The sequence below is a fragment of the Jaculus jaculus genome, chromosome 13, assembly GCF_020740685.1.
Source record: "Jaculus jaculus isolate mJacJac1 chromosome 13, mJacJac1.mat.Y.cur, whole genome shotgun sequence".
Taxonomy (NCBI): Eukaryota; Metazoa; Chordata; class Mammalia; order Rodentia; family Dipodidae; genus Jaculus; species Jaculus jaculus.
The window spans coordinates 9,412,945-9,439,848 of record NC_059114.1 but is presented as its reverse complement, the minus strand read 5'-3'; the positions used below and the strand labels follow the sequence as shown (position 1 = coordinate 9,439,848).

The 26,904-nt window shown below is 47.8% G+C and overlaps 1 protein-coding gene across 5 annotated transcripts in view; it reads left to right on the top strand.

Annotated features, from left to right (window-relative positions):
• Ap1b1 (adaptor related protein complex 1 subunit beta 1) overlaps positions 1-4,233 on the top strand; it is a 70,526-nt gene extending 66,293 nt beyond the window's left edge. For 3 of the 5 annotated variants that reach the window (XM_004664044.2, XM_004664042.2, XM_045131976.1), the window contains 6 exons: positions 368-497; positions 738-822; positions 1,362-1,448; positions 1,561-1,715; positions 2,299-2,307; positions 3,134-4,233. In XM_004664044.2, coding sequence (XP_004664101.1) covers positions 368-497; positions 738-822; positions 1,362-1,448; positions 1,561-1,715; positions 2,299-2,307; positions 3,134-3,208 — 541 coding nt within the window. In that variant the 3' untranslated portion in view covers positions 3,209-4,233. The remainder of the gene's footprint in view (positions 1-367; positions 498-737; positions 823-1,361; positions 1,449-1,560; positions 1,716-2,298; positions 2,308-3,133) is intronic. The other 2 variants (XM_004664041.2, XM_004664040.2) reach the window with 1 other exon arrangement.
• Positions 4,234-26,904: the final 22,671 nt, after the last annotated feature.

Below are 26,904 nucleotides of genomic sequence, written 5' to 3'. Positions count from 1 at the left end.
TTTACAGGAGGCAATCTTTCCAGTCCGTGAACATTGTGTGGCTCGCTTAGTTCTGGCCCAGACGGTGAAACTGACCTTTGCTCAGGTGGTCAGATTCCTGTTGTGATGTGGGGCCTTACAGCAGCCTCCTCAACTGTTACAGAGTTTTCCAGTTAGAAGAGTAAGTCCAGGCCTTGAGGTTCTCAAGGGTGGGGTGGGGTGGGGCCATGCCTTCCCAGGTCTGCTGGTACACAGTCCAGAGATAAAAGAGGAGCCCAGGTGTATTTCTTTGTGCAGCCAGGCTGGGGCACTTACTAGCCCCAAGTTCCTGCCTCCCATGCCCCCGCCCACCCTCCTACGACCTCTGGGGGGGTTTCTCTCTCCCCAGCTTTGGCCTGGCCCCTGCGGCCCCACTCCAAGTGCATGCACCACTCAGCCCCAACCAGACTGTGGAGATCTCCTTGCCTCTTAACACGGTGGGCTCAGTCATGAAGATGGAACCTCTGAACAACCTTCAGGTGTGTTCCCAAGGGATCAGGCACTCCATTCCTGCCCTCTCCCAGCCCTGGGATGGGTGTCAGCCATATCTGCAGACAGCCTGATACACAGCTGTGTCAGGAGCCCAGGGTCAGAGGGGATAAAGAGGGTGGGTACAAGGGAGGGTCCTTTGAGAGAGCCTACTCCAAGAACCCTTCCTGAGGCCTCAGAGGTGGCGTAAGTCCAGCCCCGGAGAGAGACTGAGTGGCCCTCCGTCCTAGGTGGCTGTGAAGAACAGCATTGATGTCTTCTACTTCAGCACCTTGTACCCGCTGCACATCCTCTTCGTGGAGGACGGGAAGATGGGTGAGTTGTGGAGAGCCCTGGGCTCTGTGCTGTAGGGCTGTGACGCCTCTGCCAGAGATCAGTGGGACAGACTTGCCCATGATGGGCTTCTGTGAACTGAGCACCCCATTGCTGGCTGGCACCACATAGGAGCTGCCCTCCCCTCTCAACTGTCCCATGGGCTCTAAGTTGGTCGTGCCGCATTCCTAGTGCCCATTTCCTCTGTGCCAGAGCCAAAGCCCTGAAAATGCTGCAGAGAGGTCAGCCTGGCCTCGGCTAGGCTGTGTGACACATCATGACCCTCACTAAGGAGCAGGCTGCACAGGGCTGGAGGAGGAGGTGGAGAAAAGAGGCAGAAAGCCTGGGGTGCCAGGAAGAGGTTGAGGTTTCCCCCAGCTGAGGGCTTGCTCAGAGAAGCAGGAGGGGCTATGGAGAAGACAGTGCCTTCACTCAACTTCCAGGTGGCACAGTGGAGAACAAACTCATTCCTGCCCCATGATGCTGAGGGGCCTCAGCTAATCAGGGTCCCATCTCTCCTCCTCATCCCACTCACCCTGCAGACCGGCAGATGTTCCTGGCCACGTGGAAAGATATTCCCAATGAGAATGAAGCCCAGTTCCAAATCAGAGACTGTCCCCTCAATGCAGGTGAGGCCTCCGTCACCAGGTCCAGCTTGTGTTCCATACTGGCCCTTGCCCATAGCCATCCCTGCCCCCGCTGACTACAGACCTCCCATGGCACGGCCATCTGTCCCCACAGAGGCCGTGAGCAGTAAGCTGCAGAGTAGTAACGTCTTCACCATCGCCAAGAGGACCGTTGAGGGCCAGGACATGCTCTACCAGTCCCTGAAGCTGACCAATGGCATCTGGGTGCTGGCAGAGCTGCGGGTCCAGCCAGGCAACCCCAACCTCACGGTAAAAAGCCCTCCCCAGCTCTGGAGCCTCCATTGCCCTATTCTAGCTGCTTGAGTCCTCCCCCCCCCACACACACACACATGTACACATGCCACCTTCCCAGTCTGGAGGTTGAGTGGTTGAATAGGAGTCACTTGAGCATGAAGTGGGAATTACTTCTCTGACCTTTCTAGAAACTGCCGACTCAACCCCACCAAGTTACCCAGATAAAACACCAAGGGACAAACCTGACTGGGAGACAGTATTGCTGGGCCCTGGCCCTGGTGCCATGTCGGTGACTGGGTGCCAGTTGGGAGGACATTTGATTCCCAGCAGCCCCGTGCCCCCAGGCCTTGAGCCAGGGCCGTCAGGGAAGCCCCTCTGCAAAGTACGCTGCTAGCCCCAGGCCCAGGGAGCCCAGGCTTTGCTTCTCCCGCACAACTGAGTCTGGCCGGGGCAGCCCTGCAGACACCGCCTCCCAAGGCCCTGCTGGAGACCCTGGCACTGGTGGGTGGGGCTGGGGCTGCGGCTGCGGTGGTGGTAATTTCCATCTCCTTGTTTGGTTGCTGCATGTCCACCTTCCCTGCGGGCGCCCGTGGTGCAGGACTTGGAGGTTAGCAGACTGCTCTTCTCTTCCTCTTCCCCATTCTGTCCCCCCAGCCGTACTGTGCATGCCTCGTTTCCTGGCCTGGCCTCAGTTCCCCCAGCTTCCCTGTCACACCCTTTCTCTTGGCCTCACGTCACCCTGCTGCTCCCCAAACCCAGCAAATGTGCATGCGGGCCGCCGACGCACCTGCGCGAGTACAGTGTGCGCAGAGCCCTCCACAGGAGGCCAGTGGACCCCGCTGCAGGCCAGTACTGCTGACCCTCGGAACTCCACTTGCCTCCCCTTTCCTAACTGCACCCTCAGGACTGGCCTTTCAAGCGGGATGGGCTGCTGCCTTCTGTCCCTCCGCATGCAGTCAGCATTGAGGTGAAGTCTCCCGAACGTTCCTGTGTAGGAAGCAGAACAAGCCTAACATACCTTGCAGTCCCCCGGGGAGGCCTGCTTCCACGCAGCCTCTGGCCTCCGGGATTGCATGTCAAGCTTAGTCCTGAGGACCCTGGAACTCCCAGGAGTCCTAGGGGACCAGGAAGCCCAGAGGACTGGAGGCTGGGCACTCCTGGCAGCTTCAGGCTTGTGCATCGTGCTGTCTGCAGCGGGGCTCTCGAGGCAGGGCTGACAGCAGGTGTGTGGGCTGCGGGTATATTTGGTCCTCGCCCAGCTGGCTGCAACAGCACCTCCTCTGCTTTCCCTTGCATCTGGCCCCGGCTTCAGCTGCTCCCCGCCACTCGTGCGCGCGCGCGCACTCTCCCATCTGGTGCCTGTTCTTTCGTCCCTTCCTCTGCCTCTGATGAGCCCTAGGGACGAGCTCTCTCCTGGCCCTCTTCCCCTACAGCTGTCCTTGAAGTGTCGAGCACCAGAGGTTTCCCAGCACGTGTACCAGGCCTACGAGACCATCCTCAAGAACTGAGGCCCCCCAAAGCATCCACCCCAGGCTGCTGCCAGTCCCGTCATGGAATCCCCTGGGGATGACAGCGCTTCCTTGACTAATAGGGAGGGCCGGGTGGGACTCCTGACAACCCAGGAGGCTCCCCTGGTTCTGAGTGTGGGGGCCTGGAGCAGGGCTGCACCCCTTCCTGAGGTGAGATCTCACTGTGCCCGTCCTCCAGCAGCCCTTCTTTCATTGCTACTCATGTGGAACCCAGTGAGGAGCGATCAAGAGACAGCTCCGCAGCAGCAGAAGCTGGATGGGAGGGCGGCCACGCGTGCTCTTCTCCTTGTGCCCAGGAGCGAGCTCCCAGCGTCCCAGCTCCTGCCCTGTCCCACGGCCACCTCGAGCCTGTCATGAGTGTGTGAGCAGGCCCCTGGGTGCCAATAGAGCTCTTTTGTCAAGGTCTTGGGACTCGAGGGGCTGGATTCGGTGACAGGCAGAGCCGAGAGGACCAGTCTGGGCCTGCACCACCCACACTGGATCCACCACTCAGTGCCCTGTGACCACTAACATGGTCCTGAACAGACAGAGGCCCCTGGAGTCCCTGCCCAGGATCCCGCTCCCCCAGCAGCTGCACTGTTTCCCTCTTCCCCATGCCCCTGAGGATGGTCACTACCCACAGTACATTCCTTGGTGTCCCCTCAGCAAGTCTGGGGCTCTTGGGACACAGGATGGAGGATGGGGCAGCAGGAGTGGGTGTACTTCCTGTGTAGGGCTCTGAGGTACCCTGGCATCTGCTACCCTTCCCCGGCTCCCAATCTCCGTGTATCTGGCAGCGCAGTAGGTTTTCCTGTCACTGCTGTTTGATAATAAAAAGATTCTGCTTTTGGCAGTCACGGACACTTCTTTCCCTCCACAAATATCAGAATAAGAAACTTCCTCAGAGGGGGCAGGGATGTTGTCTGAACCCCTGCAGTAACTGTATCTAATATATACAGAGAGAATATATATTGTATGTTTACTCTTATTTTCAAGAAGAGAAACAATAAAAATGATGACATCAAGTGTGTCCCCGGCCAGTGTGTCAGGTTGTGAGGCTTTTCTCAGCAGGGTTTCTGGGCTGGATGGAGCCTTGGCCTGGCTGTAGTCCTGCCCGTGATGCTTGGGGGACAGTGCACCCCTTCATCCTGTCCTTGGGCAGTCGGCTCCAGAGTCTGTCTTGCACACTCTCCACTTAACTGCTCAGCCTTTAAAAAAGCTGAGGCCTCATGTTCGCATGCTCCTCCCCTTCCGTGAGGTAATAATGCAAGTGGGCCCAGTTGTTGGTGGGGGGGGGGTCGTGTGGGCTGAATCGCAGTAGCAGCCATGTCACGCATCGCGGTTGCACGGTATGCCGCCCGCTCCTCCAGCTTTTACCTTGTTGGCATGTCCTCTGCAGTGTTCTCTAAGCCTTGGAGTGGGTGCTGTGGATGTGTAGCTGTTCTGTTTAGGAGTGAGCATTGGACCTACTCTCGGTCATAGATAGAAATAGTCACTGGTTCTCAGCACATCCATTGATGAACATGCAGCCACTGCACACTGCAAAAAGACCCTTCCTCGCTGAGTGTGGTGGCACCCATCCCCAACCCCAGCCCTCGGGGTGCACGGCTGTGAGGCCAGCCTGGAACTACTTAGGGATTGCAGAGCCTGTGCTAGAGCAAGACCCTACCTTGTGTGGGGGGACCACAATATTCCTTAACTGTTGCTTCTGCATTGACAGGGATAGGCTAATGTAGATTTTCTCAATCTCCTCATTGAATATCATCTATACTTTACATAACTATAAAACTTCCAAGAATCCCAGAGCTGTGCCTGGCCCCTGCACCCTGTGCAGACTGATTTCCCATCTAGCTCCTTAAGTCTGCCTGCAAATTTTTCAGATTCTACTCTAAACATGGAAGACACTGAGGAGTTAGCATTATATAATGGAACCTTTCTAGCTGGGTGTGGTGGTGCGGGCGTTTAATCCCAGCACTCGGGAAGCCAAGGTAAGAGGATTGCTGTGAGTTCCAAGGCTTCCCAGAGACTACCTAGTGAACTCCAGGTCAGCCTGAGCTAGAGCTGGACACTGCCTTGAAAAATAAAAATAAACGGGCGTGGTGGTGCAAGCCTTTAATCCTAGTACTCGGGGAGGCAGAGGTAGGATCACCATGAGTTTGAGGCCACCCTGAGACTACATACTGAATTCCAGGCCAGCCTGAGCTAGAGTTAACACCCTACCTCAAAAAAAAAAAAAAAAAAAAAAAAAAAAAAACTGTTAGATATTAAAGGTGACAAGACAAGCTAAGAAAATGGTGGAAAGAAATAAAAAGCAATCTTGAAGGTTAGGTTTATATGAGTTTATTGTTAATATAGAGCTAGGAAAAAGAGGCCCAAAATACCTTTTTACATTTCTAGTTGACTGCTCTTTATTCTTTGAAATATTAGGGAAGGGTGAAGATGTACCCAGTACTTTTGTATGCCATGATGAAAAATCAGTCATATTCTTCTCAAAATCATCTGTATTTTTTTGTTTATTTATTTGAAAGCACAGACAGAAACAGAGAGAGAGAGAGTGGGCACGCCAGGGCCTCCAGCCACTGCAAATGAACTCCAGACGTGTGCGCCCCCTTGGGGGTCCTTAAAGAGATTTTTCCTAATTTAGAATTTACCTCAAATTTGAGGAACTTAAAATTTTTTTCTGATTTTTTTTTTATATTTATTTATTAGAGACAGAAGGACAGAGAGAGAGAATGGGTGCTTCAGGCCCTGTAGCCACTGCAAATGAACTCCTGATGTATGTGCTACCATGTGCATCTGGCTTATGTGGGACCTGGAGAATTGAACCTGGGCCCTTAGGCTTCACAGGCAAGTGCCTTAACCACTAAGCCACTTCTCCAGTCCTTAAAGGACTTTTAAGAAATACTAATCTGAGCGTGGTAGCGCACACCTTTAATCTTAGCTGGGAGGCAGAGGTAGGAGGATCATTCTGACTTGGAAGCCAGCCTGAGACTACATAGTGAATTCCAGGTCAACTTGAGCTTGAGTGAGACCTTATCTCTAAGAAAAAAAAAAAAGAAAGAAAAAAGTTCCAGTAAAACATGAAAAGACCCTGTTGCCTACCTGCATAGGTTGTTTCCTCAAAGGACTGGTGTTAGGTATAATGGGGATGGGTGACATTGCCTTACTTTGTGAATCCTCCCACCTCCTCATCCTGGGGCTGGCAGGGCCTCTGAACATCTCCCACCCCTAAGGCTTTTCAGGCTCAGCTTTTCACTGCTCCCCCAGCCTGGAGGCAAGGGATGGGTGGGGCTGGGCTATACCCACACTGGCTCTGAGGACTTGACAGGCTCTGGCCAGCACTGACTGGGGCTGCTGCCCTCATTGGTCATGCCTGGTTACTGAATGAGCCCTAGCTGAGCAGACAGTGTCCAGTCCTAACGTATGTCCTTATAGGACAGACATGTACACGACTGATTCTGGGTTGGTATCTGCCCGCCACTGGAACCAATCCTTCACCGGTCATCCATTCCTTTCACACCTCTGCCTACTTGCTCAGGCTTCAGACCTCCCAGGGGTTCACAAGCACTGAATTTGACTTTCTGTCAATGCTTCTCCACTGTGAACTCTGGCTTGACATAAATTTGCCACATTTGCTTTCAGGTGACCTTAGTCTGCCCCTTCTCTGTCTCATCCCTACTTGATTGCTTTAGTACATTAACAGCATGATTTCTGTGCCAGTCCAAATCCTTCAGATATGCCAGAGCCTCTCCTAGTCATCATGATCATGACCCACTGTGGTGCCAGCAAAGCCACTGGAGCCCCACACCAGTTCCAGGGACTCTGCTGCATCAATCTCTTAATTAAAAATAAATAAATAAAAATCCGAGCATGGTGGTGCACACCTTTAATCCCAGCACTCGGGAGGCAGCGGCAGGAGGATCTATGTGAGTTCGAGGCCACACTGACACTATATAGTGAATTCCAGGTCAGCCTGGGCCAGAGTGAGACCCTACCATGGAAACAAAAATATAATAATAATCATAATTAGGTCCAGGTGTGGTGGAGCACCCTTTTATTTCCAGCACTCATTAGGCAGAGGTAGGAGGATCATGGTGAGTTCCAGGCTACCCTGAGACTACAGAGGGAGTTCCAGATCAGCCTAGGCTAGAGTGTGACTGTACCTTGAAAAAAAAACAATATATAATTTGCAAGCAGAGAGGGAGTGAATGGGCATGCCAGGGCCTCCTACTATTGCAAACTCCAGCTATATGTGCCACTTTGTGTATATGGCTTTATGTGGGTACTGAGAAACTGAACCAAGGCCCTCAGGCTTTATAAACAACTGCTGAGCCATCTCTCTGGCCCCATCAACCTCTTTTTATTTTAATATGTTACTTATTTATTTATTTGAAAAAGAGAGAGAATGCAGAAAAAAATTTAAAAAGAGAAAAAAAAGAAAAAAGAAAGAAATTTAAAAAAAAAAAAAGAGAGAGAGAGAGAATGGGCACATCAGGGCTGAGCCACTGTAAATGAACTTCAGACATGAGAGAGAGAGAGAGCACATGCCAGGGCCTCTAGCCACTGCAAACTCCACATACATGCACCACTTTTTTCATACAGCTTTATGTGGGTATGCATCAAACCTGGGTCGTTTGGTTTTACACGTAGCCATCTTTCTAGCCCCCTAAGTTTTAATTTTTTTTTTTGATTTTTATTTATTTGAGAGCAACAGGGAGAGAGAGAGAATGGGCGCACCAGGGCCTCTAGCCATTGGAAATGAACTCCAGATGCATGCGCCCCCTTGTACATCTGGCTAACGTGGGTCTTAGGGAATCGAGCCTCAAACTGGGGTCCTTAGGCTTCACAGGCAAGTGCTTAACTGCTAAGGCATCTCTCCAGCCCTATCCCCCTAATTTTCTTTTTTTGTTTTTTCGGGGTAGGGTCTCACTCTAGCCCAGGCTGACCTGGAATTCACTCTACTCTCAGGATGGCCTTGAACTCACAGCAATCCTATCTCTGCCTCCTGAGTATTGGGATTAAAGGTGTGCACGCCTGTCAAAGCCCCCTAATTTTTAAAAATATTTTTTATGGGCTGGAGAGATGGCTTAGTGGTTAAGTGCTTGTCTGTGAAGCCTAAGGACCCCGGATCGAGGCTCAATTCCCCAGGACCCACGTTAGCCAGATGCACAAGGGAACACACACCTCTGGAGTTTGTTTGCAGTGGCTAGAAGCCCTGGTGGGCCCATTCTCTCTCTCTGCCTCTTTCTCTGTCTGTTGCTCTCAAATAAATAAATAAAAATAAACAAAAAAATTTTTTAAAATATTTTTTATTATCCAGGCATGGTGGTGCGCGCCTTTAATCCCAGCACTCAGGAGGCAGAGGTAGGAGGATCACTGTGAGTTCGAGGCCACCCTGAGGCTACATAGTGAATTCCAGGTCAGTCTGGACTAGTGTGAGATCCTACCTCGAAAAAACAAAAAACAAAAATGTCTATAGATATATATTTTTTATTATTATTATTATTATTTATTTGAAAGAGGGAAAGACAGAAAGAGAGAGAGAATGGGTGTGCCAGGGCTTTCAGACACTGCAAATGAACTCCAGATTCATGCACTACCTTGTACATATGACTTACATGGGTTCTGGGGAATTGAGCCAAGGTCCTTTAGCTTTACAAGACCCCTAATTTAAAAAAATATATTATTTATTTATTTGAGATAGAGGGAGGGAAAGAGATAGAGAGAAGTGGGGGGGGGATGGGCACATCAGAGCCTCCAGCCACTGCAAAGGAACTCCAGATGCATGAGCGAGCCACCATGTGTATCTGGCTTAAGTGGATCCTGGGATATCAAACCTGGGTCCTTTGGCTTTGCAGACAGACATCTTAACTGTTAAGCCATCCCTCCAGCCCTGTTTGTTTTTTGAGGTAGGGTCTTGCTCTAGCCCAGGTTGACCTGGAATTCACTCTGCAGTCTTAGGTTGGCCTTGAACTCACAGGGATACTTCTACCTCAGCCTCCAGCCTCCTGAGTGCTGGGATTAAAGGTATGTGCCACCACACCCAACTTCTCTTAACTCTCCTGAGAACACAGCTCAATCAGGCCCAAGGAGCTGGGTATCCAAGAACAGCTGCATGCCCAGTTCCCTCAGCAACGCCTGTTCTTCCTCTTCCAGACCATGATTCATGGGGACCTCAGCTTGGCAATAACCAAGTGTCCCTAATAGTTTGTACTAGCCAGTCCATCAGGGACTGGTTTCCCTTAACTTAGACTATGCAGCTTTTGTCTCAAGGGATGACAAGATATTTTCCTCGGTTTCTCTGCTTCCATGAACTCAGAATGATTTCAAACACCCATATGTTCCACAACCTCACAAGCCAGTCTGTGACTCTCATTTCTTGTTTAGACACTAACCCTCATTCCCTAGCACTCGGCATTTGCAGGCAAGGGGCTCAGTTCATGGCCAGCCTTGGCTACATGGTAAGTTGGATGCTAGTTTAGACTATATGAGACCCTCTCTCTAGAAAGATGGCTCTGTAGCTAAAGATACTTGTTTACAAAACCTGATGGCCCAGTACCCATGTAAAGTCAGATATACAGAGTGGTGCATGTATCTGGAGTTGGTTTGCAGTGGCAAGAGGCCCTGGTGCACTCATTCGTTTTCATTCTATTCTCTGCTTGCAAATAAATTTAAAAATATTGGGCTGGAGAGACGGCTTAGTGCTTAAGCGCTTGCCTGTGAAGCCTAAGGACCCCAGTTTGAAGCTCAGTTCCCCAAGACCCATGTTAGCCAGATGCACAAGGGGGTGCACACATCTGTAGTTCATTTCCAGTGGCTGGAAGCCCTGGCACATCCATTCTGTCTCTCTCTCTCTCACCCCTCTCTCTCTGTCACTCTCAAATAAATAAATAAAAATAAACAAAACAATATACATATATATATACATATTTTAACCAGGTGTGGTGGCACACGCCTTTAATCCCAGCACTTGGGAGGCAGAGGTAGGAGGATCACCATGAGTTTGAGTCCACCCTGAGACTACCTAGTGAATTCAAGGTCAGCCTAGGCTAGAGTGAGACCCTACCTCAAAAAAAAAAAAAAAAATTAGAGTTGGAGAGGTTGCTTAGTGGTTAAGTACTTGCCTGTGAAGCCTAAGTACTCCAGTTCGAGGCTCGATTCCCCAGGGCCCATGTTAGCCAGATGCACAAGGGGGCACATGCATCTGGAGTTCGTTTCCAGTGGCTAGAGGCCCTGGCATGCCCATTCTCTCTCTCCTGTCTGTCACTCTCAAATAAATAAATAAATAAAAATTAAAAAAAAAAAAACTTAGGGGGCTAGAAAGATGGCTAATGACCCAGGTTTGATTCATACCCACATAAAGCTGTATGAACAAAGTGGTGCATGTATATGGACATTACAGTGGCTAGAGGCCCTGGCATGTACTCTTTCATCTTTATCTGCTTACAAATAAAAATATTTAAAAAAAAAACAGGCATAGTGGCACATACTTTTCATCCCAGCACTGGGGAGGCAGTGGTAGGAGGATTGCCATAAAACTACATAGTGAATTCCAGCTCAGCCTGGGCTAGAGTGAGACCCTACCTCAAAAAAACAACAAAAAAAAAAATTATATATATATAATATGAACAAAATTTGTGTGTGTGTGTGTGTGTGTGTGTGTGTATGCAAAAAAAAGTAAGGGCTGAGGAGGATTTGGATATGAATCCGGTGCCTCCCTCCCCTGAGTTACACCATCAGCCCCATTGCTGCTTTGATTACAGAGTAATTTTAGGACTCTCCCTACATATACATACATATGCCTATCATTTTCCCATTATACATAGAAGTCAACCCATTTCATTATTTCTTGGGTAAACAGGCCACCATGAGCCAGGCCCTGACAGTGGGCAAACACTCAGGCTGTGCCATCTTTCTGAGTCCCCGCAGTGACAATGCTACAACCCACACCTTCCCACACACCCCACTCACAGGCACAATGCAGCCGTGGGATCGCACTCCAAATGCCTCACAGGAAGCCTGATGTGCAGTTTACATTCAAAACTGTGGTTTTAGGACTGAGGAAATGGCTCAGTAGTTAAAGGCATTTGTTTCCAAAGTCGGCTGACTTTGGTTCAGGCCAGGTTCAATACCCAGTACCCACATAAAGCCAGATGTACAAAGCAGAGCATGTAAACCGGGTATGGCGGTGCACACCTTTAACCCCAGCACTTGGGAGGCAGAGATAGGAAAATCACCATAAGTTCAAGGCCACCCTGAGACTACATAGTGCATTCAAGGTCAGCCTGGGCTAGAGTGAGACCCTACCTCAAAAAATAAAACAAACAAAACAGGAGCATGTATCTGGAGGGCACTTGCAGTGTCAGGAGGCCCCAGTGCACCTTCTCTCTCTCTGTGTCTCTTTCTCTCTCCTCTGTCCTTGCAAATAGATAAATAATAAATAAAACATTTAAATAAGAGCTGGAGAGATGGCTTAGCAGTTAAGATGCTTGCCTGCAAAGACTAACAACCCAGGTTCAATCCCCCAGTACCCACATAAAGCCAGATATACAGAGTGGCACATGCATCTGGAGTTCATTTGCAAAGTCTAGAGACTCTAACATTCCCATTCTCATTCTCTCTCAATATTTCTTTTGTTCATATTTATTTATTTGAGAGTGACAGAAAGAGAAAGAGGCAGAGAGAGAGAGAGAATGGGCACGCCAGGGCTTCCAGCCACTGCAAATGAACTCCAGACGCGTGCACCCCTTGTGCATCTGGCTAACGTGGGTCCTGGGGAATCGAGCCTTGATCCGGGGTCCTTAGGCTTCACAGGCAAGCGCTTAACTGCTAAGCCATCTCTCCAGCCCTCAATATTTCTTTAAATTTAGTTGCAAGCAGACAGAGAAAATGGGCATGTCAGGGCCTCTAGCCTCTGTAAATGAACTCCAGATAGATGGGCTACTTTGAGCATATGGCTTTATGTCGGTACTGTGGAATCGAACCCCGGGTCATTAAGCTTTGCCAGCAAGCCCCTTGTTGCAGTCAGGTTCACATTGCTGACAGGAATTACCTGACCAAGAGCAGCGTGTGGGGAAAAAAGGTTTATTTTGGCTTCCAGGCTCAGGGGGAGTGAAGCTCCATGATGACAGGGAAAAATGATGGCATGAGCAGAGGATGGACATCACCTCCTCGCCAACATCAGGTACAAAAGAGCAACAGGAGAGTGTGCCAAACATTAGCAAGGGGAAGCTGCTTATGGTATTCATAATCCCACCCCCAACACTATACTGCCTCCAGGAAGCGTTAATTCCCAAGTCTCCATCAGCTGGGAGCCTAGCATTCAGAACACCTAAGTTTATAGAGGACACCTGAATCCAACCACCACGTTACACCCCTGGCCCCCATAAAAATCCCCATAGATTTTTTTAAAAAGATTTTTATTTTTATTTACTTATTACAGTCAGAGAGAGAGAGAGAGAGGAGCTTCCAGCCACTGCAAACAAACTTCAGACATATGTGCCACTATGTGCATCTGGCTTATGTGAGACCTAGAGAATCAAACCTGAGTCCTTAGCCTTTTAGGCATGCGTCTTAACTGCTAAGCCATCTCTCCAGCCCAGTCCCCATAGTTTTATCAATCCTAATGATGTTCAAACATTCCCATAGTCTGACTTTTTTTTCGAGGTAGGGTCTCACTCTGGCCCAGGCTGACCTGGAATTCACTATGTAGTCTCAGGGTGGCCTCAACTCACAGTGCTCCTTCTACTTCTGCCTCCTGAGTGCTGGGATTAAAGGAGTGTGCCACCACGCCCACCTGAGATCTTTTAACTGAGCCATAATACCAAAAAAAGAAAACATGATGACACAGAATAAACACACTTCAAGAGATGGCATTGGGCATAGCAAAGAAATGTTCAACCAATACAAGATTTAAACAGGGTAAACATCAAACTCTAGCTCCAATAACTAACCAGCAACAAGTAATCTTGGGCCGGCAGCTTTCCTTAGCAGCCATCTCATGGTCTCTGCATCACCACTGGGTCTCCATTGCAACCCACAGTCCATCTTCATGGCTCCATCGGGTCTCCATTGCAGGCATCCAGCAAACCTGCTTCATACTATCCATGGACATTTCCAAAATACAAGACTGTACTTCAAATTCAATGACTCTTTTTTGTATTTCTTTACTCCATAATACCAGGTGGGGGTGCCAGTTTGATAATCCAGGGGGGAATAAAGCTGACTTTGAAGAACAGGACACTCCATGAGCACTCAGGCCTCTCCCAGAGACTCTGCATTCTTCCTGTTGTCCCAGTGCAGATCAGCTGACCAAATCTCAGTGGTTGTAATCTCAAACAATTGCAGCTGAATAGGCAGAAGATTCAGCCCAAGCATTTCATTTCTGTGCCATATCCCTCTGTTCACACCAGTCCATTTCTATGCAATTCAGCTCTGCACAAGTTCTCAGACATGGCCATAACAGCAAGCTCTCACACAAACTGCTTCTAGCCCAGTCCAGGCAAAGCTCTCTCACCCTTATAAGCCAAATCTCATAGTCCATAGTTCTTACTGCACTTGGGTCTTACAACTCTGACAAGAATAGTCCATCAAATTGTACTTACAGCACTGCAAGGCATCTCTTAGGCCAAGGTTTCAAATCCTTCCACATTCCTCTTGAAAATCAGCTCCAAAAGGCCAAAGCCACATAGTCAGGTTTCAAGCAGTAATGACGCCACTCTCGGTGCCAACTTTACTGTTGCAGTCAGGTTCGCATTGCTGGTAGAAATCACCCAATCAAGAGCAGCTTGTGGGGGGAAAAAAAGGTTTATTTTGGCTTACAGGCTCGAGGGGGAAGCTCCATGATGGCATGGGCAAAGAGTGGACATCACCCCCTGACCAACATCTGATGGACAACAGCAACAGGAGAGTGTGCCAAACACTGGCAAGGGGAAGCTGGTTATCACACCCATAAGTGCGTCCCCAACAATACACTGCCTCCAGGAGGCATTAATTCCCAAATCTCCATCAGCTGGGAACCTAGAATTCAGAACAACTAAGTTTATGAGGGACATCTGAATCAAACTACCACACCCTTTAACCATTGAGCCATCTCTGTAGCCCTAAAAGTTTTGTTTTGTTTTGTTGCTTGTTTTTTCAGGTAGGGTCCCATTCTAGCTTAGGCTGACCTGGAATTTACTATGTAGTCTCAGGGTGACCTCCAACTCACAGTGATCCTCCTACCTCTGCCTCCTGAGTGCTGGGATTAAAGGCCTGCACATAGGCCTGGCTGTTTGTTTGTTTGTTTGTTTGTTTGTTTGTTTTGTTCTTATACCCTGTACACAAATGACAGAGGCATGAAATACACACTGTTTGGCACTGTACTTATATCTCAGGTTTTCCCATTACTAATACTTAACAGAGGGCGTTTTTGTGCCTTTCTCCAAATAGTTTTTGTGAGCTGGGTGTGGTGGCGCTTGCCTGAGGCAGAGGGAGGAGGATGCTGTGAGTTCAAGACTACCCTGAGACTACATAGTGAATTCTAGGTCAGCCTGGGCTACAGTGAGACCCTACCTTGAAAAACCAAAAAAAAAAAAGGTTTTGTGAGATGACATTCTGGAGAGGAAAACACAGTCAAGATAGCCCATGGTGACGGGCACTGAGTTGTTACAGATGCTCCCAGTGCAAAGATCCAACAAAGCATTTTTGGTTACCACTTGCGGATGGATTCTATAGCTAGGAATTACTGGGTCAAAGGTTGACACATTTGTACTTTTGGCAGCTCTTTCTAAAAATGGCCTTTAATTCACACTCCTACTGATCCCATCAGGAAAGAGGCCTTCCAACACCCCCAAAACAGCATATTCAAAACCACCAGAATGGCATCTTCCTGAGTTCTTCTTTTTTTAATTTTTTTTTTTCGAGGTAAGGTCTCACTCTAGCCCGGGCTAACCTGGAATTCACTATGAAATCTTGGACTGGCCTCAAACTCACAGTGATCTTCCTACTTCTTCCTCCCGAGTGCTGGGATTAAAGGCATGCGCCACCACGCTCAGCTCCAGCAAAATATTTTTTAAAAAATAACTCAAAGCCAGATGTGGTGGCGCATGCCTTTAATCCCAGCACTCGGGAGGCAGAGATAGGAGGATTGCCATGAGTTCTAGGCCACCCTGAGACTCCATAGTGAATTCCAGGTCAGCCTGGGCTAGAGTGAGACCCTACCTCAAAAAATCAAAAAAATATATATATATATTTTGCTGGGTGTGATGTTGCACACCTTTAAACCCTGCACTCAGTAGGCAGAGATAAGAGATTGCCATGAGTTCAAGGCCACCCTGAGACTATATAATGAATTCTAGGTCAGCCCAAGCTAGAAGACCCTACCTCAAAAAAAAATTTTGTTTTAATTGATTTGCAAGGGGAGGAGGGAATAGGTGCACCAGGGCCTCCTGCCACTTCAAATAAACTCCAGAAGCATGTGCCACCCTGTGCCTCTGGCTGTATGTATGTACTGGAGTGTCCAACCCAGGCCTCAGGCTTTGCAAGCAAGCATCTTTTAAGTGCTGAGTCATCTCTCCAGCCCCTGAGTTATTTATTTATTTATTTATATTCTTGTTTATTTGGGACTTGCTGAGGGGTATATGTGTGTTTATGAGTGTGGGTAAACTTGTGCTAGGGCACACCACAAGTGGAGGTCGGAGGATAAGTAAAAGTCAGACACTGGTCCTCACTTTTCCACCTCTGAGGTACAGTCTCTCGTTCACAAGACTCACTGCTGTGTTTGCCAAGCTAGCTGGCCCAGGAGCTTCGGAGTGATTTTCCTGTCTCCCATCTCCCTTCCTGAGCTAGACTTGATGGGAGCACGGATGATAATTGTGCAGGCTTCACATGGGATCTGGGGGGTCAAAATTAAGTGCTCACACTTCTCACAGCAAGCGCTTTATCCAACTGAGCCCATCACCCAACCATCCATTTGGTTTTTGTTTGAGACAGAGTCTCCTTGTACCCCAGACTGATCCAGATGTGCACCACCCGCCCAGCAATGCCATGTGTTTCAAATATGCCTCAGTTCATGATCTTTTGTTTGTTTGTTTTCGAGGATGGGTTTCACTCTAGCCCAGGCTGGCCTTGAACTCACAGAGATCCTCTGCCTCCCCAGTGCTGGGATTAAAGGCGTGCGCCACCACACCCAGCTCTTTTTTTTTTTTTTTTTTTTTTTGAGATAGGGTCTTGCTCTACCTCAGGCTGACTTGGAATTCACTGTGTAGTCTCAGGCTGGCCTCGAACTCATGGCCATCCTCCTAGCTCTGTCTCCCAAACCCTTTTCCCTTGTCTGGGAGCTGACTTCATGCTTTATAGTCATTTTTCTCGATGGTTATTTGGTATTTTCTACTGATTTGTTGTCATTTCTCCCCATTTGGCTATTGCATTTTACTCTTCTGTGTTGACTTGGGATTTTTATGTAATAAGCTGTTGGCGTCTTCTTTCTAGTACTTGTCTGAGCTTAGCATTTGCATCTCACTCCTGTTCCATCTGGCCGTGTGTAGGAGCAAGGTAGGAACCCAACTTCCCTTCTCTCACATGGTTACCGCACTGTCGCCACACCACACACTGAGTATTCATTCCCCCCACGGAGGATCTGAAATGCCAATTTTACCATATTCTGAATTTCCACATATATTTGGATTTTTTTTTTTCTCAATTCTGCTCTGTACCAGAGAATTTCACTGCTTGTTGGCTTCTGCCTAAAAAAAAAGGACCTTTAGGGCTGGGGAGACAGCTCAGTGGTTAAAGGCACTTGCTTGCAAAGCCTGCCATTCAGGGTTCTATTCTCCAGTGTCCATGTAAAGCCAGATGTAAAAAGTGGTGCATTGGGCTGGAGGGATGGGATGGATTAGTGGTTAAGGCGTTTGCCTGCAAAGCCAAAAGACCCAGGTATGATTCCCCAGGACCCACGTTAGCCAGATGCACAAGGGGGCACACGCATCTGGAGTTCATTTGCAATGGCTGGAGGCCCTGGTGTACCTATTGTCTCTCTCTCTCTCCTTCTTTCTCTGTCAAATAAATAAATAAATAAATAAAAATAAAATAAACATTTTTTTTAAAATTTTTTATTTATTTATTTGAGAGCGACAGACACAGAGAGAAAGACAGATAGAGGGAGAGAGAGAGAATGGGCACGCCAGGGCTTCCAGCCTCTGCAAACGAACTCCAGACGCGTGCGCCCCCTTGTGCATCTGGCTAACGTGGGACCTGGGGAACCGAGCCTCGAACCGGGGTCCTTAGGCTTCACAGGCAAGCGCTTAACCGCTAAGCCATCTCTCCAGCCCTAAAATAAACATTTAAAAAAGTGATGCATTGTTTGCGGTTCACTTGTAATGGCAAAAGGCTATAGTATACCATACTCACACACAAATAAATTAATTAATTAACTTTTGTTTGTTTGTTTTTTGAGGTAGGGTATCAAACTCTAACTTCAGGCTGACCTATGTAGTTTCAGAGTGACCTTGTACTCAAAGTGATCCTCCTGAGTGCTGGGATTAAAGGTGTGAGCCACCATGCCCAGCCTTTTTTTTTTTTTTTTTTTTTTTGGTTTTCCAAGGTAGGGTCTCACTCTAGCTCAGGCTGAGTTGGAATTCACTTTGTAGTCTCAGGGTGGCCTCAAACTCATGGCGATCCTCCTACCTCTGCCTTCCAAGAGCTGGGATTAAAGGTGTGCCCCACCATGCCTGGCTTTTTTTTTTTTTTTAATTATTTTTTTGAGGTAGGGTCTTGCTCTAATTCAGGCTCACCAAGAACTCACTCTGCCCTTTAATTCACAGCAGTCCTCCTACCTCAAATGTTTATACCATTAGGTAGAATTAACATCCTTGTAATGAAGTCAATAATATTTGGGTGCTAGAATGCAGCCATAGAAGTATGACATTTGCCTAGGCCCTAGGTTGTATCCCCAGTATCAGTCAATCAACCAATCCTATTAGATGTTTACACCAGATTACAGAAAAAGTGGTTTTAAAATTTTATTTATTTTATGTATTTGAGAGAGAGAAAGAGGCAGATAGAGAGAGTGGACACACCAGGGCCTTCAGCCTCTGCAGAAGAACTCCAGAAGCATGTGCCACCTTGTGCATCTGGCTTATGTGGGTCCTGGGGAATCTAACCTGGGTCCTTAGGCTTTGTAGGCAAGCGCTTTAACCTCTAAGCCATCTCTCTAGCCTGAAAAGTGTTTGTTTGTTTGTTTTGTTTTTCCAGCCCAGGTTGACCTGGAATTCACTATGTAGTCTCAGGCTAGCCTCAAATTCACAATGATGCTCCTACTTCTGCTTCCTAAATGCTAGGATTAAAGGCATGGGTCATCATGCCCAGATTTTTCTGCCTTTTTGTAATTTTTTTGAGGCAGGGTCTCACTGTAGCCCAGGCTAACCTGGAACTCACTATATTGACCAGGCTGGCCTCAAACTCATGGTGATCCTCCTACCTCAGCCTCTTGAGTGCTGGGATTATAGGCATGGGCCACTATACCTGCCTTTTTGTAATATATTTCTATAAATGTTTATTTATTTATTTATTTGAGAGAGAGAGGCATATAGAGAGAAAGAGAGAATGGGCATGCCAGCAGCTCCAGCCACTACAAATGAACTTCAGAGTCATGTGCCCCCTTGTGCATCTGGTTTATGTGAGTCCTGGGGAACCAAACCATGTCCTTAGGCTTCACAGGCACAAACACCTTAACCGCTAAGCCATTTCCCCAGCCATATTTCTAATATTTTAAGTTTCTTTCATCTAAAAGTGCTTGATGGAAGGCTGGGCATGGTAGCACTCACCCATAATCCCAGCATGCAAGGCAGAAGCAGGAGGATGACTGTAAATTCAGGCCAGACTGGTCTAGTAATGAGATCCTATCTCAAAACAAAACAAAAACAAAAGAAAAGTACCTACTGGATGTGCTGGCACAGATCTATAATCCATTGAGGGAGGAGAATCATTAGTTCAAGGCTAGCCTCAGGCTACATGCGATCCTATCTCAAAACAAACAGAATAAATAAATTGATAAGTAAAAAATGTGCTGGGTTTAGTGGAACACGACTTTAATCCCAACACTTGGGAGGCAGAGACAGGAGGAGTTCAAGGAGACCCTACCTTGAAAAACTAAAAAAATAATATTAATAAATAAATAAATAAAGTTCATTTGGGGCTGGAGAGATGGCTTACTGGTTAAGGCACTTGCTTATAAAGAGAAAGGACCCAGGTTCAATTCCCCAGGATTTACATAAGCCAGATGTACAAGATGGCACATGCGTCTGGAGCTGGTTTGCAGTGGCTAAAAACCCTGGCACATCCATCCTCTCTGTGTGTCTGCCTCTTTCTCTCTCTCAAATAAAATCAATAAAAACTTTAAGGGCTGGAGAGATGGCTTAGTGATTAAAGCACTTGCCTGCAAAGCCAAAGGGCCCAGGTTTGGTTCCCCAGGACCCTTGTAAGACAGATGCACAAGGTGGTGCATACATTGGAGTTTGCACTGGCTGGAGACCCTGGCATGCCCATTCTCTCTCTATCCATATATATTCTACCTCAAAAAAAAAAAAAAAATCAAGCCAGGAGTGGTGGTACACACTTTTAATCCCAGCACTTGGAAGGCAGAGATAGGAAGAGCACTGAGTTCATGGCCACCCTGAGATTACATAGTAAATTCTAGGTCAGTCTAGGCTATAAAAAAAAAAAAATCATTAATATAAACTATTTTTTGTTTTTTTTTTTTTCCTATGCAGGGGATCAAACCCAAACTCTAAGCATGCATGCTAGGCAAGATTTCTACTCATCCTCTTTTTTTTTTCCTTTCCAAGGTAGGGTCTTGCTCTAGCCCAGGCTAGAATTCACTCTGTAGTCCCAGGATGGCCTTGAACTCATGGCGATCCTCCTAAATACTAGGATTAAAGGTGTCTGCCACCACACCTGACTCTCATCTTTTTTGTTTTCCTAAAGATATTCTATTTGAATATTTTTTTTTAATTTTTTTTTAATTTATTTATTTGAGAGCGACAGACACAGAGAGAAAGACAGGTAGAGGGAGAGAGAGAGAGAATGGGCGCACCAGGGCTTCCGGCCTCTGCAAACGAACTCCAGACGCATGCGCCCCCTTGTGCATCTGGCTAACGTGGGACCTGGGGAACCGAGCCTTGAACCGGGGTCCTTAGGCTTCACAGGCAAGCGCTTAACCACTACGCCATCTCTCCAGATAAATTATCTATTTATTTATTTGAGAGAAAGAGGCAGATAGATAGAATGGGTGCTTCAGAGCTGGGTGTGGTGCTGCATGCCTTTAATCCCAGCACTTGCAGGCAGAGGTAGGAGGAGGATCACCATGAGTTGAAGGCCACAGTGAGACTACATAGTGAACCAGGTCAGCCTGAACTAGAGTGAGACCCTACCTCGAAAAACCTAGGAAAAAAAGAAAAAGAAAAAGAAAGTGCTCCAGGGTCTCTAGCCACTATAAATGAACTCCAGACTCATAGGCCACCTTGCGCATATGGCTTTATGTGGGTACTGGGAATTGAACCTGGGTCCTTTGGCTTTGCTGGCAAGTGCCTCAACTGCTAAGCCATCTCTCCAGCCCCTCTTCCTTTCTTCTTTCCTCCTTCTCTTTCTCATCCCCCTTACACCTCCTCTCTTTCTTTCCACAGGGTCTCACTCACTATGTAGCCTAAAATGGCCTCAAACTGCTCCCACTTCAGACTCCTGAGTGCTGGGATTACAGATATGAGTCATGATGCCTGACTTCCTTTCTATTTTTCTTCCCTCCTCCTCCATCCTCTCTCTCTCTTTCTCCCTTCTTCCTTCTCCCCCTTCTCTCTCCAGAACTAAGGACTAAAATCCAGGACTTTGCTCCAGGGAGATAGATGGCTCAGTACTTACTTGCAAAGCCTGATGGTCTGGGTTTAATTCCCCAGTACCCCGGTAAAGCCAGATGCACAGAGTGGAGCATGGGTCTGGAGTTCGTTTGCCATAACGAGGCCTTGGTGTGCCCATTCATATTCTCTTTCTCTTTTAAAATTATTTTGTTGATTTTTTATTTATTTGAGAGTGACAGAGAGAGAAAGAGACAGAGGGAGAGAGAGAATGGGTGCGCCAGGACCTCCAGCCACTGCAAACGAACTCCAGACACATGCACCCCCTTGTGCATCTGGCTAACATGGGTCCTGGGGGATCAAGCCTCAAACCAGGGTCCTTAGGCCATCTCTCCAACCCTCTCTTTCTCTTTCTTAACTCTCTCTAGAACTAGGGATAGGAAACAGGGCCTAAAGGCTCATGCTAGGCAAGTGCTCTGCCACTGAGTCACGTGTTCAGCTGGTGAGGTTGTATTTCCCCTTTCTGTCCACTGGAAGCAAGTCAATAAAGGCAGCCCACACCCTGGGGAGAGCGTGGGGGAGGGGGAGCTACATGCACAGTCATGGAATTCTTTTGAAAACAAAGATTGTTTCTACTCTCATGTTTACTTATGAATTCACTCACTTCTATTAGTATGGACTTAATGGACCTTGGGTTTGTTTTGTTTATTGGTTTATTTGTTTTTGCTTTTTCTGAGGTAGTGTCCTGCTCTAGTCCAGGCTCACCTGGGATTCACTATGTAGTCTCAGGGTGGCTTCGAACTCAAGGCGATCCTCCTACCTCTGCCTCCCAAGTGCTGGGATTAAAGGTGTGCGCCACCACGCCTGGCTAGCAACACAATATTATTTATAGCATTGCTCAAATTGCCCCACCTTGGCCATTAGGAGATCTTTCTTGCCGCCTCCTCTGTCCTTTGCGATGCCATCCTTACATTTATTTATTTGTCCTGGCACTTCCTTTACTCCTGGCTCAACATGTGCTTCTGATCCTACCTCATAAATGGCCATTTCTCAAGGAGCCTGGTTCCTGGCATTGACCATGGGGCCAAAACAAAAACACAAAATTCAGGTCTAGATGTGCTTGTGACTATTTAGGTCACCACTCAGGAGTGCTCTCAGCTGACAGCTAGAAAGCTTAGGTGTACTGGTGTATGCCCACATATGCTTCCATCATCGCTTGTAACTGGTAGCTGTTTACCTGGTACCTATCTGATAGTGACTGGTAGCTATCTCTCTAGCCCCACTTTTTATTTATTTTTTCAAAAGAAATATTTTTACTCATCCCTAAGAGAAAGTGTTTGAGTATGAGCACACCAGGGACTTTTGCCTGTGCAAGTGAATTCCAGAGATGTGTGCAAATTGGGAATCTGGTTTCACTGGGGAATCAAACCTGGGCTAACAGGTTTTGCAAGCAAGCATCTTTAACCACTGAGCCCCTCACCCCAGCTTGAGGCAGGACCTTTTTTTTTTTTTTTTTTTTTTTGGTAGGGTCTCTCTCTGGTCCAGGTTGACATGGAATTCGAATTCACTATGGAGTCTCAGGGTGGCCTCGAACTCACAGTGATCCTTCTACCTCTGCCTCCCAAGTGCTTGGATTAAAGGCGTGCACCATCACGTCTGGCTAGAGGCAGAGCCTTTTATGTAGCTTCTTGAATGATGGAATTTCAGTGTGTGCCACCATGCCTAGACTTTTTTTTTTTTTTTTTTTTTTTTTTTGGTTTTTCAAGGTAGGGTCTCACTCCAGGCCAGGCTGACTTGGAATTCACTATGCAGTCTCAGGGTGGCCTCGAACTCAAGGTGATTCTTCTACCTCTGCCTCCTGAGTGCTGGGATTAAAGGTGTGCGCCACCACGCCCAGCTTAAAAAAATGTTTATTTTTTTAATATTTAATTAATTTATTTATTTGACAGCGAAAGAGGGAGAGAGAAAGAGAGAGAGAGAGAATGGGCACTCCAGGGCCTCCAGCTATTGCAAATGTACTCCAGACACATGTACCCCCTTGTGCATCTGGCTAATGTGGGTCCTGGGGAATCGAACCTGGGTCATTTGGCTTTGCAGCCAAGCATCTTAACTGCTAAGTCATCCCTCACAGGCATGGTGATGTACACCTTTAATCCTGGCACTTGGGAGGCAGAGGTAGGAGGACCACCATGAGTTCAAGGCCACCCTGAGACTTCACTTAGTGAATTCCAGGTCAGCCTGGGCTACAGTGAGACCTTAACCTTGAAAAAAAAACAACAAAAAAAAAGTTTTTATTTAATTGCAAGAAAGAGAGAGAGAATGAGAATGAACAGGTACACCAGGGACTCTTGCCACTGTAAACAAATGCCAGATGCATGCACCAATTTGTGCATCTGGCTTTATGTGGGTACTGGGGAATTGAACCCAGGTCCTCAGGTTTCGCAAGCAAGCATCTTGAACTGCTGAGCCACCTCTCCAGCCCTTGTTTTCAATTTTTTTTTTTTTTGTTTGTTTTTTGGTTTTTCGAGGTAGGGTCTCACTCTGGTCCAGGCTGACCTGGAATTAACTATGTAGTCTCAGGGTGGCCTCGAACTCTCGATGATCCTCCTACCTCTGCTTCCCAAGTGCTGGGATTAAAGGCGTGCGCCACCATGCCCGGCCTGGTTTCAATTTTTATTTTTCTTATTTTTATTTATTTATTTGAGAAAGAGAGAGAGAGAGGAAAATAGTGAATAAGTGTGCCAACACTTCTAGCCACTACAAATGAACTCCAGACACATGTGTCATCTTGTGCATCTAGCTTATGTGGGTCCTGGGTAATTGAACCTGGGTCCTTTGGCTTTGCAGGTAAGTAGTTCCTTAACTGCTAAGCCATCTCTCCAGCCCTCAAAAATTGTTTTAAAATAAGTTTTATTTACTTATTTTTTTTTTTGTTTATCTTTAGTTATTTGAGAGTGACAGAGAGAGAAAGAGGTAGAGAGAGAGAGAGAGAATGGGTGCGCCAGGGCCTCCAGCCACTGCAAATGAACTCCAGATACATGTGCCCCCTTGTGCATCTGGATAACGTGGGTCCTGGGGAATCGAGCCTCAAACCGGGGTCCTTAAGCTTCATAGGCAAGCACTTAACCGCTACGCCATCTCTCCAGGCCCCTCAAATGTTTTTTAATATATTTTTATTTTATGTATTTATTTGCAAGGAGACAGATAGAGAGAGAGAAAGAGAGAGACAGAGACAGAGAGAGGAGAGAGAGAAAGAATGAGCCCACCAGGGCCTCTAGCCACTGCAAAAGAATTCCAGATGCATGCGCCCCCTTGTGCATCTGGCTTAAGTGGATACTGGGGAATGGGACCTGAGTCCTTTGGCTTCACAGGCAAGCACCTTAACTGTTAAGCCATTTCTCTAGCCCTCAAATTTTTTTAATTATTTGCAAGCAGAATACAAGAGGGGGGTTGGGGAGATTGCTCAATGGTCAATACACTTGCCTACAAAGCCTCACAACCTGGGTTCAGTTTCCCAATACACACATAAATCCAGATGCACAAAAAGGCACATGTTTGCAATGGCTGGAGTCCCTGGCATGGCCGTTTTCTCTGTCTCTCTATTTGCAACTAATGAATGAATGAATAAATAATGAATAAATAGAGAGAGAGTGTGAGCTCATCCTCATTTTATTCCCTTTTAGAGAAAAGGAAACTGAGGCTTAAAGAGTTTAAGTTACTTGCACTGGACACAGCCCTGGAAGGATGATTTCAAACCCAAGAGGTCTCCCTTCAGGTCTGCGCTGTCTGCTTGTGTTCTGATGGCTGTGTGACCCCCATCTGGCCTCCAGCATGCTGACTGGCCACCCAGCAACTGGAGTCACGGTGTGGACAATGTAGTTCCAGGTGTCTGGGCCACGGCAGATTCATCTAAAATAAGTGAGTTACTGCTAGGACCCGTGATGTGGACCCTTGATTAAGGCAGAACGTACTGTAGGTCATGGTCAGTGATGTGGCCAGAGGCGGCCAAGGCAAAGACTTCCTGAGAGCTGATGCACACTGGCGGGCCGGACCTCAGGGAAGAGCCAAAAGCAGGCCAGCTGGGAAGAAGCCTGTGGGCGCAAGACAGTAGTCCGGATGATGTGACACCCCATTGCTATCGATCTGGGAGGCTGAGTGAGGGCCGTGAACTAGGGGGAGAAGAATTCTGCCCCTGCTCAGCTACTCCCAGCCCCCTCACTACCTGGGGCTTGATCAGGGCTCAGCAGAGGTATGTTATCAGAGCCTCCCAATCAGACCCCTCCCCCAGCCCAGCTAGTGCCTCCTGTACCCCTCTCCGCCATCTTCCAAACCTGAAGCAGCCCAGGGCTCCAACCTCCATCTTCCCACCTGCTTCTATACCTGTCTCCCTCAAAAACCCAAAGGACAGCAGTGGACAGCTTGGCCACTGGGTGCCCACAGCCAGCTCTTCCCAACACACAAGAATGGATGCATGTGTTTGATGGGTGGTCCCTGAAACTCTGGATAGGAACCTGGGAGAGGGCTGGGGAGGCCACTGGGGAGTTAGAGGTTCAGGTGCTGCAGCAGGGGATGGGGTGCCACATAGCCAGCCTTTCTCTGCGGAAGTAGAGTGAGGCAGTGAGAGGAACCCTAAAATCTATACCTCAAGTAGCCCAAGCATCCAACTGCCTGGTCATTGGGAATCCTGAGACAGGGCCACTCACTCCATCAGGGCTCAATTCAGCCCACAAGTGTCAGGGTCACCCAAAAATCCTTCCTCACAGGGACATGGGCTCTAGCATGCTACCTCCTTTTTTGTTGTTGTTTGTTTGTATGATTTTGGTTTTGGTTTTTCGAGGTAGGGTCTCACTCTAGCCAGGCTGACCTGGAATTCACTATGGAGTCTCAGGGTGGCCAAACCTCACAGCGATCCTCCTACCTCTGCCTCCTGAGTGCTGGGATTAAAGGCGTGCACTACCACACCCGGATTTCATTTTGTTTTTAAACTTTTATTTATGAGAGAGAATTAACACACCAGGGACCAGGGCCTGTAGCCACTGCAAATGAACTCCAGATGCATGAACCACCTTGTGCATCTGGCTTACATGGGTACTAGGGTATCAAAACTGGGTTCTTTAGCTCTGCAGGCAACTGCCTTAACACTAAGCCATCTCTCCAGCTCCCTTTTATTTATTTATTTATTTATTTATTTATTTTATTTTATTTTATTTTGGTTTTTCAAGGTAGGGTCTCACTCTGGCTCAGGCTGACCTGGAATTCACTATGTAGTCTCAGGGTGGCCTCGAACTCTCGGAGATCCTCCTACCTCTGCCTCCCGAGTGCTGGGATTAAAGGCGTGCGCCACCATGCTGGCCCCTTTTGTTTTTTATTAAAAATTTTTTTGTTCATTTTTATTTAGTTAGTTGAGAGCAACAGAGAGTCCCTTTCATTTTTTAACTTCTTTATTTGCAAGCAGAGAGAGAGAGAGAGGGAGGGGGAGAGAGAGGGAAGGAGGGAGGGAGGGAGGGAAGGAGAAAATGGGTGCAACCAGTGCCTTCAGCCTCTGCAAACAAACTCCAGATGCATACACCACCATGTGCATCTGGTTCTACATGGGTGCTGGGGAACCAAACCTGGGTCGTTAGGCTTTGCTGGCAAGTGTCTAAACCACTGAGCCATCCCTCCAGCCTGAACCCAGTACCTTCTGATGCTCCTCAGGACTCTGGGTCCAGCTGAAGCTGGCCTCCTCTGAAGGTGAGGCTCAGGAACTCAGAGGCTTGGGTTCCAGTCCCCTCTCCTGCTGGACACTAAGGCCAATCACTGCATCCTTCCGGGCCTCCATGAGCAGGTGGCTCAGTGCAGGCTTCCATCACGGCAACTGCTGATATCCTC